The sequence below is a fragment of the Salvelinus namaycush genome, chromosome 42, assembly GCF_016432855.1.
Source record: "Salvelinus namaycush isolate Seneca chromosome 42, SaNama_1.0, whole genome shotgun sequence".
NCBI lineage: Eukaryota > Metazoa > Chordata > Actinopteri > Salmoniformes > Salmonidae > Salvelinus > Salvelinus namaycush.
In genome coordinates, this window is record NC_052348.1 from 6,135,396 (window position 1) to 6,147,832 (window position 12,437).

A 12,437-nucleotide genomic window follows, 5' to 3' on the forward strand; every position below is an offset into this window, starting at 1 on the left:
AGAGTAGAACTTTGAGCTGGACCGAAGGTTTCCACAGCGGCTATGAAAAGATAATGTAAGGTTACTTAAATCGGTAAGTTATGATCCAGTTACAGTATATTTTCATGCACCTCACAACATTTCTTCCACACTAGATATAGAGGGGACAGAGATTGATTGTGGGGTTTACGTCAGTCAGTGGTGCCTGGAAGTAGGGAGGAAACCGCTACCGATGGGGCTCAAAGCTTAGCTTCATGTCTCGCTTCCCTCCGTAACTCTTACATGCCGTCACTACCACAATGTATCAGAAGGTGGTGCCAAAATGCAGGTTGTGAATGTTGTGGCACCATAACGTTAATGTTACCAGGACGCTTATATCCCCATTTGTGATTATATTACTGTAGCGCGATTTAAAATGTAAACTAGACTGAATTTAATAATGTACACTTTTATTGCATAAAAAAAAAAGTCAGACGCCCCCTCAGAGTTTAATCTCAAGCAGGAGGCGGGTTCACCCATTCACACAGAATCAGTCGACACATTCTGAACGCAACGTTGAGACAGCAGGATTCTACAGTAACCAAGGGAATGTCAAACGGGTAGTATAATGTATGTTCTGCTACTTCACCTCAATTTACACAATTCTCTCTGCACTGGTGTAAAAATGTGTTTCGTCAACAATTCACAATGACAACAGGGTTTAAAAAAAAAAAAAAAAGACAGTGTTTAGACAGAAGCCAGCCCTGAAATGGGAGCTTTTGAAAGTAAAAATGGAATTCTACCTATTGCCAGGACAACAAAATAACACTGGTCTAGTTCTCACATGGAATTAGCATTAATAGCAAAACGCTCCCCATCCTCATCTTTCCCTTCAGCATCATCTTGAACTGAAAACTATGATTAGGTGACAACAGAAATCACAACCACGATTACGGAAGGGAAAAAAACAAACACTTGCTAATATTTTTTTTTTAATTCCCTCTCAAAGACAGCATTTTGGGACAGAGGCTGTGGTTCATATATACACACACCCTACCTTATCATTATGGACCCAGTTGGAGGTAGGTAGTTGGTGTGAAATGTTTGACCATGGCTTAACAAATAGAGTAGGCATGCAGCAAAGAGCCTTTGACAGCAATTGGCTAATGAAGGAGACATTTGAGCCAATGCCTGGCATTGGTCCAATATGAAACATTGCCAGCTCAAGCTCACCATATTAGGAGATAAGGTCATGTCTGAAATGGCACCATATCACTATTTTTGACTAGTGCACTATAAAAAGGGAATCGGTTGCCTTTTGGCACACCAAGCATGGACTGGACAGAGTGTAAATTCACTCTGTATCCCAAATGGGACAAGTTCTAAATCGAGTGAAACACTATGAACGGAGTGTATCATTGTAGTGCGCCAAGATTAAGCCTAAATCAAATGCACTCAAATTGTTAAGTCATAAATTACACCCTTTTCCCTATATTGTGCACTACTTTGTAGTATTGCACTGTATTAGATAATAGAATGCCATTTGGGACACACCCAACGATGGCCATAGAGGTCCTCCAGGGAACTGGTGGAAAGATCAACATAACTGTCATAAGTATGATGGAGAGACGTAAAAATCGAACCGTACAGTTTAGATTTAAATTAGTTAATATTGAGTTAATCATCATAATACAATTATTTTGCAACTCAAATCTTGTTGCATACAGTATATAGCAAAACAAAAAAGGACTCATAACAATCATGTTTGTTCCCTCGATCGAACAGCACACCCCTCCAGCATCAGCATAACGCCACCTAGTCCCATTGAGACGTCACACCATTCTTCTGAGGCCGCTACCCCTGACAATTCTATTTGTCCTTCTTGGTCTCCGTCTCCTCCTCCTGGGCATCGACCTCGGGCTCCTCCTCTTCGGGCACGGGCGGGAACTGGGATTCGTTGATCTTGTCGCCCCGGTCTCCCTTGGACTTGTTGAGTTTCTTGGACTTCTGGTAGAGCTCGTTCAGGTTGAACTCCCGGATGATGTTCTCCTGTTGAGAGTGAGATTGAGTGTGAGAGAGAAAGAGAGCGTGTGCATGTCCGAGTTTCCGGACATTTGACCGGCAGCATTTTTCATTTACCGGACATTTTTTATTTTAATTTTACCCCTTTTTCTCCCCAATTTTCGTGGTATCCAATTGCTAGTAATTACTATCTTGTCTCATCGCTACAACTCCCGTACGGGCTCGGGAGAGACGAAGGTCGAAAGCCACGCGTCCTCCGAAACACAACCCAACCAAGCCGCACTGCTTCTTAACACAGCGCGCCTCCAACCCGGAAGCCAGCCGCACCAATGTGTCGGAGGAAACACCGTGCACCTGGCTCCCTTGGTTAGCGCGCCCTGCGCCCGGCCCGCCACAGGAGTCGCTGGTGCGCGATGAGACAAGGATATCCCTACCGGCCAAACCCTCCCTAACCCGGACGACGCTAGGCCAATTGTGCGTCGCCCCACGGACCCCCGGGTCGCGGCCGGCTGCGACAGAGCCTGGGCGCGAACCCAGAGTCTCTGGTGGCGCAGCTAGCGCTGCGATGCAGTGCCCTAGACCACTGCGCCACCCGGGAGGCCCATTTACCGGACATTTGAGAAATTGACTGGACATGCATATATATATCCATTGGGTGCTTAACCGTACACACGCGGCGCTCAGAAAAGACAGAAATCACATTTAGAATATGGTCATTCATATTAACAGAACATGTTGAGGATGCAACAACGCGAGGTCCTTCTTACCGAATTCTGATGGGTACTGAGGATGTTAGAACAACTGTCCACATTTACTTTTCCTCCGGCCAGCGAGACGAGTAACGAACAGCAGAATCACTACCCTACGTCAATCTACTGTCCCGCATAGCAGAAAAGTTAACCTATTCTATTAAAATCAGCTTGTCGAGAAAGAATTTTCCTATTCCAAAACAGACTCTGGGACGGTACATTCAAAATTCATACAACCAGTAGGCCTCGGCTTCATAAAAATAAAAGTTCAAGCAATGAGTCCGATGCAACAGATCAGAACGTTTAGCATAAAATGTTGATCAACTATTATTTCTTCACATTTTTAAGCACGCAGCAATGCACACGAGGCATTTACACACACATGTTTGTTCCATAATGCAATTAGAGGGGGAAACACCGTTGCCAAAAGGGCACGGCGCGCGCGGACCGTTTCATGTGACGGAGATGGAAATATCGGGTTAGAAATTTCGAAAGAGGGGAGAATATCCAACAACTAGCGTTGGGTTGCTAATATGACTAGGATTTCACCTTTGGCTACTGGCCTATGAAAGAATGTTGATATAAAATAATTGCCTCCACAGATATGGTCTGATTTTGGCTAGGCTACTTTGAAGCAAGGTCAGACATGCCTCAATATGTATTAAAGCGTCCAGGTTTCGAACAATTACGCATACGTTTTCAAAAAATGCATACCGCCTCCAGCTTATTGCAAAGTGGTGTGTGACGCACTTAAAAGCCACGCCATCCATTGCCTATTTATGCATTTGCTGTTTGAGATGCTGAGGCAGCAGCTCTCGCCGTGTCTGACAGATTTTTCCACTCAAAGGCTCTGCATCCCATACGCGTGTGATAAAATACACAATGAATATACTGTACACCAAATTATGCAAATTAACCTATAGACCGATTAGTATGACCAGTCAAATGTATGTCCATCAATGAATAGGCTAAAAAGCATTATTTTGCAATGGGATTTTTTCTTCTCCCAGACAATTGGCTGGCGTCAATTTTATTAATCTGCTTTTCTATTCATTTACCAAATGTTTTTTTTCATTGGCTAAAATACTGCCATCATCAGCTAATGGAAACCCTGGTGTGTGTGTATATGTTCTGCTCTGAAGCCACTCCTCTCACCTCAGTGAAGCTCCAGGACACGGCCCTACACTTCTTGTCCACCTGGGGGCGTCTCATCACCTCCTTGCCCCCCTGGAACAGCACCAGCGAGGGCAGCTGCTTGGAGAGGGGAGAGGTACTCACCTTGTACCTGGATAAGAGGGATGGAGGAAGGGAAGCTATTAAATGTGGTGTTTCAAATCATAGCCGTCCAACCAGAACTCTACGTCACTTAAATATAATCTATCTGCAGAGAGGAGGACGGAGAGCGAATGAGAAAAGGGACCTACTTCTTAGACACGTCTCCATACCGCCCGATGTCCACCTTCCCAAACTTGAGCCCAGCACAGTTATACCTGTAACCATGAGAGAAAACCCATCTATTTCCCAACAAGCACAGCAATAGCATTACCACTATAGTCGCCCCACAAACTGACAGGTGATACTAAAAGGCCGGACAAAGTTCAATTACTGTTTAACGGATGCCCCGCCTTACTTTTCGCCACACCCCCCAAAACAATTACATCAGATGTGTTATGTTTTGGGCAATATATGCGGCGCTTTGTTTATAATGCCCCGTCTGCTCTCCCTTGAGGCTTTCCCAAGTTGATGGGCAAGAGACCAAACAGCCTCGGAACACAAGATCAGATCATGTTCGAGCCTCAGATTGGACAGTGAAACACACACGCTGGCACCGGCAGACGTTTCATTGCTCTCTCATGCGGTCATGGCTGAAGCCGGCGCAAATTCATCCTATTTATGTGTCCAGGTTAAACGTGGGGCGTCCCTCGTCATAAACAAACAGTCGGTTAAATTCATGGTTAATGCATCATTTTCAGATCTATTAGAAGCGATTAATACACGAAACAACAATGTCACTGAACCGACCGACTGGCCAGAGATCAATGCATTCCTCAGCAACGACATATTTTGGACAACCAAATTTCAGTCAAAATGATGGATGAAATCGAAGTGCATTTTTAACTTGCATTTTATCGGTACTACCAGTAGCAGTAGGCCAACCGATAACACCAAGACGGAATGCATTTGAAGTGATGACGCGCCGCCGAGAACAGCTAGGATATCGATCAAAGTACATGGCCAGTGGCACGCACACACTTTGTGCAGATCAGCAGCTCCACAATGGTGTGATAGACTGTCTTCAAGGTGGGGGGGGCTTTTCGTGGCAGCCAGACGAGACAGCCGAAGGAGGATGCGGTGAGCAAAGTTACTGGGCTCAAATTTGACCAAGCTTGATCTAGATAGATTGATGCTTCTGATTGTGCATGTTATAAATGACATTTTTTTCATTTTGATGATGATAGGCTATACTCTATGGCTGGATTTATGTATTTGTTTCCAATGCTACATTCATTTGGCAGCCCTAACTTGATTCACCCTCTTTCTACAAGGCCTAATCATATTTGTATGAATATTTTGTTAACGCCCATAGAGATGCATTTAGGTAATGAGTTCATTATTCTACATCAACATTTTAATTACAATTATTTAATGTCAATCATTCTTGATTTATTATTATTTATTTTTAAATAGTCTACTCTATTACCCTATACATCACATTAAATTACGAGATTGGATTGCACTTTTTTTTTTTTATCAGGAATAATGAAACTATCACAAGCTATACTTCCCATTGTGTTTCATTTCTCATGGTTATAACATTGTAACATCTGCATTATTTGAAAGAAAAATAGTGTAGGTTTTCACACGGAATAATATAACTCTTGAAGCTCACATTAGGCCTAGAGCCTGCACAAGAGCCTAGGACACTGTGGTAAAGTACCGTTATTGCTTATAACCACATAATGTCATTTAATTTTTTTTATCCTGCTCGCTCGCCTCACTTTTCTGGGAGGGGAAAATCCATTAAACATTGAATCAATTTTGTCTGGCCTAATAGGGCAATATGAGATGGTCTGTTTTGACACAATTCAGGAGAGGATGTAGATTGAAGCTAAGGGTTTATGATGCAATTCATTAACCTGTTGAGGACAGAGGGCGCTGTTTTCACTTTGGAGGAAATCGTGCCCAATTTAAACGGCCTCGTACTCAATTCTTGCTCGTACAATATGCATATTATTATTACTATTGGATAGAAAACACTCTCTAGTTTCTAAAACCGTTTGAATTATATCTGTGAGTAAAACAGAACTCATTTTGCAGCAAACTTCCTGACAGGAAGTGGAAAATCTGAAATCGATGCTCTGTTCTAGGACCTGCCTATAAATGTCCTTGATATTTATTAGTATACATGCACTTCATACGTCTTCCACTAGATGTCGACAGGCAGTGAGAGAAGAAATGGAGTGTATAACTTGATCTGGGGTCGAATAAAAGCTCTCGGCATGACGTGTCACCAGTTTCCTGTTTTCTGGAGAGCGCGAGAACTGACCTGGTATTGCCTTCTGAAAAGCTGTCGTTATAGACGACTAATATCTCCGGCTTTGATATTATTTGATAAATGTGACAATATCATCGTAAAGTATGTTTTTTCAATATAGTTTTATTAGATTATTGAAATTAATTCGGGACGTTAGGCGTGTTGCGTTGTGTGCCTTTGTTCAGGAAGGAGAGCTTCGCGCTACTTTGCTAGCTTTCCGTGCTAATTGACTGGAGAAGAGGACATTCTAAAACCAAACAACGATTGTTCTGGACAAAGGACCCCTTGTACAACATTCTGATGGAAGATCATCAAAAGTAGGACCCATTTTATGATGCTATTTCATATATCTGTCGAACATGTGAAATAGTAGTTTGCGCCCAGAATTTGGGCACGCTCTCGCTATAACTAAGCTGGATGTCGTAATGAAGTTATTTTTAGAATTCTAACACGGCGATTGCATTAAGAACTAGTGTATCTATCATTTCCTATACAACATGTATTTTCTAGTAACGTTTATGAATAGTTATTTGGTCAGAATAGTTGAGTGTCATAAAAATATCCGCACATTCTGGGAAAAAGATGCTACGTTAGCACAATGTATAACCACTGATTTCAGCTCTAAATATGCACATTTTCGAACAAAACATAAGTGTATGTATAACCTGATGTTATAGGACTGTCATCTGATGAAGGTTTATGAAGGTTAGTGAAAATTAATATATTTTGCTGGTTTATTCGCTATCGCTAACGTGCCTATTGCTATCGCTAACGTGCCTTGATGAATGAATGCGGTAGTGTGGTAGGCTATTGTAGTAAGCTAATATAATGCTATATTGTGTTTTCGCTGTAAAACACTTAAAAAAATCGGAAATATTGGCTGGATTCACAAGATGTTTGTCTTTAATTTGCTGTACACCATCGATTTTTCAGAAATGTTTTATGATGAGTATTTAGGTATTTGACGTTGGTGTCTGTAATTACTCTGGCTGCGTCGGTGCTATTTCTGACGGTAGCTGTGATGGTAGCTGCAATGTAAAACTGATTTATACCTCAAATATGCAAATTTTTTGAACAAAACATAGATTTATTGTATAACATGTTATAAGACTGTCATCTGATGAAGTTGTTTCTTGGTTAGTTTGGTTGGTTCTTGGTTAGTTAGGTTGGCTTTGTGCATGCTACCTGTGCTGTGAAAAATGTCTGTCCTTTTTTGTATTTGGTGGTGAGCTAACATAAATATATGTGGTGTTTTCGCTGTAAAACATTTTAAAAATCGGACATGTTGACTGGATTCACAAGATGTGTATCTTTAATTTGCTGTATTGGACTTGTTAATGTGTGAAAGTTAAATATTTCTCAAAAATATTTTTTGAATTTCGCGCTCTGCCTTTTCAGTGGAATGTGGGAGGAGTTCCGCTAGCGGAACCCCGGTGCCAGACAGGTTAAAATGGAGGCTTTTGTCGTGTATAGTGAACATTAGTCGTTGTCTTACTTGAGGGAGAGGTCTGCGTAGACGGCGGCAAAGGACTGACACTCTGGGGACCAGTTCGCAAAGAATTCTACGATCCACGTCACCCTATTGTCCCTCTCCAACTCGTCCTGCAACCGGGGCACAAGTCAGCCATCAATTTCACTAAACGTTACATTTCAATCCAAAAAAATCTGCTCTGTGTGTGTCCATTTTGAAATGACCTGATAAAAACATACTTTCAACTGCAATGTCAATAACAATCTAATTGGTGTCATCTTCTGCGATCATGTGAAAATATGATTTTTGATACACCCATCTGTGTTATTTTCGCTCTATAACATACCATTACTAGGGCAATGGTAATATGGTCTGTTACAGTAGAGCCTTAAGAGGTACTCACGTCTATGGTCTTGTCACTAAAGTACTTGATGTACTCTGGGCCCATGTAGAGAGGAGGCTTACAGGTCATCAGGAACACTGGAACACATAAATCAGCCAATCAGTGAGCAGAAGGAAGGGTAACGAGCCAATCAGAGAGCCAAATGAGGGGTCATCAGGTTATAGGTCATGTTATCTAACCAGGCATTTACCGGTTTAATTAATTACCACAACAGTAGAGGAGGTCTTGGCTGATTTCTTTTGATTTTCCCATGATGTCAAGCAAAGAGGCACCGAGTTTGAAGGTAGGCCTTGAAATACATCCACAGGTACACCTCCAATTGACTCAAATGATGTCTTTTAGCCTATCAGAATCTTCTAAAGCCATGACATCATTTTCTGGAATTTTCCAAGCTGTTTAAAGGCACAGTCAACTTAGTGTATGTAAACTTCTGACCCACTAGAATTGTGAGATAGTGAATTATAAGTTAAATAACCTGTCTGTAAACAATTGTTGGGAAAATGACTTGTGTCATGCACAAAGTAGATGTCCTAACCGACTTGCCAAAACTATAGTTTGTTAACAAGAAATTTGTGGAGTGGTTGAAAAACGAGTTTTAATGAATCCAACCTAGGTGTATGTAAACTTTTGACTTCAACTGTATGTGTGTGTATGTATAAACAAAGTGTGTATGTATGCACACCTTGTGTAGTGCAAGTGTGTGTACTGACCGATGCAGAGGGTGAGGTAGAGCAGGCCCATGCGGATGTCCAGTCTGAAGAAGAGGATAACGTTGGCCACCTTACTGAACAGAATGATGTTCCCCACATGCTGTTCCACCGTTACTGAGACAACGAGAGACGGAGAGGGGTTAAATCAAGTAAACAACAATGGGGGGGGGGGGGGTTGATGAGAATAACTTAAATAATAAAAATAATAATAACTATTGCATAGAATAAGGACAATTTGCAGGTTGAAGAACATAGTGCACTTGGGGAAGAGGAAACAAAGATGATAACATTGACAAAGAACAATAACATTGAGAGAGAGAGAACAGATGCGAATAGAAGACAGGAACAAACCGTTTTGTAAAACCATGGGTAAAGGAGTGATATGAAGAAATATGAAGAGAGTGAATAGTGTAAAAACTATTTGGAGTCTGAGACAGAGGGACAGTTTGTAGTTGAGGCCTAACAAGTGAGGGATTCACTTTAGGGAGGAGGGAGAGACAGGCAGATGAAAGACCAAGGGAGTGGCAACAACCAACAACAGAGCTACTAACATAACGTAAACACCACAAGGTCAACAGACATTTCGTCCTATGAACGATCTATTAAAACAGTCTGTTTACAACACTAAACTATTCATTTAAATAGGGCTGTGTGGACAAGACGTTTGCCATAGCAGGTTGGTTGAATACCTACAACAATAACAATATACAGCAGTAACCTAGAACAAACAACAAATGTTGGCTTTACACTAAACAATTTGTTCAGACAAAGTTGAACTGTCTGGAATGTTAGCCGTGTGGATACAAAAGTGAAACTTCATTAGCAATGTGTGTGGGTACTTATTGTTTTACTGAAATGGTAACCATGTGTTGAATGTCATGTAAAACAAACATGTCTGCCTGCTGAAGGAGACCCCTAGCTCCAACTGAGGGGGTTTCCAATAGATACAACAGCCTCACAAATTGGCTATATCATAAACATTAAATCAAAACAAAAATTTGCGTTTTGTTCTTCATTTAAGTTAAGGGATAGGCATACGGTTGGCAGTGTGGTTAAGGTTAAAATCAGATTTTAAGATGATAAATTGTAGAAATATGCAGGGTTTATGACCTCAGCCACAGTCTTCTACCCACTTCCATCACGGCAAAAACTGACAACTGGCCAATAGCACCTACCCCCAGACCATCAGCCTGCTGAATAGCCACCACTAGTCCTACTTTTCACATCTGTGACCCTGTGCATGTGACTAATAAACTCTAAAACACTATGTGGCTAGCGATGACCAAATGAGGGGGGATGGACAGTTTTCTAATGGTAAAACACAGGTGGGTTCTGCTAATGATTAACCTGGTTCAGGGCTGATACTTACTAGCTCTTCTGTTTTTCATCATGACGATGGCACTGAGGAACATAAGAATCTCCACTTCTCTCTGTGGAACATGAGAACAGAATAAACACACGTCAGAGCATTTAAGTGTATAAAGGGGGGTACCTAGTCTGAATGCATTCAACTGAAATGTGTCTTCTGCATTTAACCCCAACCCCTCGGGATTCAGAGAGGTGCTGTGCATAATCGACATCCACGTCTTCGACGACAGACGTTTACCTTGTCAGCTCGGGGATTCGATCCAGCAACCTTCCGCCCAACGCTCTAACCACTAGGCTCCAGTACTAGCTAGGAGGCTAAACAAGATGTTACAGGTTCGGCCTGCAACTAACTCCAGTATTGCCAGTGTCATCCTGTTGTTTTTTGGGTGGTTTTGGTGCATGCACTCATGGTGGCAGTGGTACTTTCTGCCCGAAAAAAAAAAATCAAGGCCTTGGTAGCCTAGTATCAGAGGGGGTTCGCACCTGCTAACTCCCCAGTATATTCACCCTTTGCGCGGTTCTGTCTCATCACCTGCCTGTTACTTTCCGATCTCGGTTCGGGTTACAGTCTATATCACCTTTCAATGTCGAACCCAGGCCAACTCCCATCGAATTTCAATGGCCATTCATGTAGCTAGCGTCAGCACTCTGTCATCACATTTAGCATAGGATAGCTAAGTTAGCTAGCTCGTTGGCAATCTAACCAAAGTCTTTCTCCCGGCCTCATCACGTCCTAACATGTATCTCTATATTTTTCAATCCACTTTTCTTTTTTTTTTTACACCATCCAATACTGACCCAGTCAAAGTCGCAGGGATTGCCATCCTCTCGTTGTGTCGAAAGATGTTCGCAGATGCCTGGCGTCTTGCGGATCACGAGAAACCCAATTGACATGAACAGAGACGCGACATAGTATGGCTTTAGCAGCCACTTGTACACCTGCGGCAAGTGGTAGAGGAATGCGAGGAGAGGTGTTAGCAACGCCATTTTCTAATTTAGATATACAAATAAAATAAAACAGCCGGAGGAATAGGAGAAGATGAGGCCGCCTGGAGCAATGCTAAACTCGTCGTGATGCGACTCGCAGGATAGATTTCCAGTCGGCCAATGTGTAAACTGCAAATTAAAGGCGAGGAAGGATGTCGCGGAGGTCACTGCGGACGAATCCTTGGAAATGGTCCCGCCTCCTTTGTGAAATGGTGGTGATTGGCCAGTTGAAAAAATCGAAGGAACGATGATTGGTATACATTTTGCAAAAGAGGAAGGTCTAATGAAAGACCAGACTCCTCCCTTTTCTTCATTTGGGGGAAAAAATGGCCTTTTTGGAATACTTTTTACATACAGGGCTTGTTCGACATTGCAGCCGACAGTGCAGGCGACTGCCGACTGAGTGGTGGGAAAACTACCCAAATGTCATACTTGAGTAAAAGTATTGATACCTCAATAGACATTTACTCAAGTAAAAGTGAAAGTCAGCCAGTAAAATAATACTTGACTAAAAGTCTAAGTGTATTTGGTTTTAAATATACTTATGTATCAAAAGCAAATGTAATTGCTAAAATATACTTAAGTATCAAAAGTAAAAGTATAAATAATTTCAAATTCCTTATATTAAGCAAACCAGACGGCACCATTTTTTCTTTTTATATCACTTTTATTTAACCAGGTAGGCCAGTTGAGAACAAGTTCTCATTTACAACTGCGACCTGGCCAAGATAAAGCAAAGCAGTGCGACACAAACAACAACACAGAGTTACACATGGAATAAACAAACATACAGTCAATAATACAATAGAAAAAGTCTATATACAGTGTGTGCAAATGAGGTAGCATAAGGGAGGTAAGAAAATAAATAGGCCATAGTGGCGAAATAATGACAATATAGCAAATAAACATTGGAGTGATAGATGTGCAGAAGATGAATGTGCAAGTAGAGATACTGGAGTGCACCAGTTTCAGCATAGGCTATGCTACCTTGTCTCAAATCACTGTTGTTCAGTGTACATGTTTACCTCTGCTTTGAGATTGTGAAACACTGCAAGCCCAATGCTGCCACCAATTGGTCAACTGTGATAGCTTACAGATCGTTATCAGAAGAAACAGATGGTTTCCTCCCTGTTTGTGTAAGGAAATTCCAAAGGGACATTATAAAGAAACATCTTATTCTGCTGATACCGTATGGAGTATGTTCATATAGAAGACTAATTATGGCAGGTTTTTC

General features: G+C 41.8%; 1 protein-coding gene across 1 annotated transcript; it reads right to left on the bottom strand.

Annotated features, from left to right (window-relative positions):
- Window positions 1-411: 411 nt before the first annotated feature.
- tmx2b (thioredoxin-related transmembrane protein 2b) lies at window positions 412-11,358 on the bottom strand. Its single transcript, XM_038981753.1, has 8 exons — window positions 11,015-11,358; window positions 10,218-10,278; window positions 8,849-8,962; window positions 8,139-8,215; window positions 7,760-7,866; window positions 4,154-4,219; window positions 3,885-4,014; window positions 412-2,007 (listed from the first exon to the last, which is right to left on the bottom strand). Exons 1-8 carry the CDS (start codon window positions 11,201-11,203, stop codon window positions 1,828-1,830), a joined length of 924 nt encoding a protein of 307 aa, XP_038837681.1. The 5' UTR covers window positions 11,204-11,358; the 3' UTR covers window positions 412-1,827.
- Window positions 11,359-12,437: the final 1,079 nt, after the last annotated feature.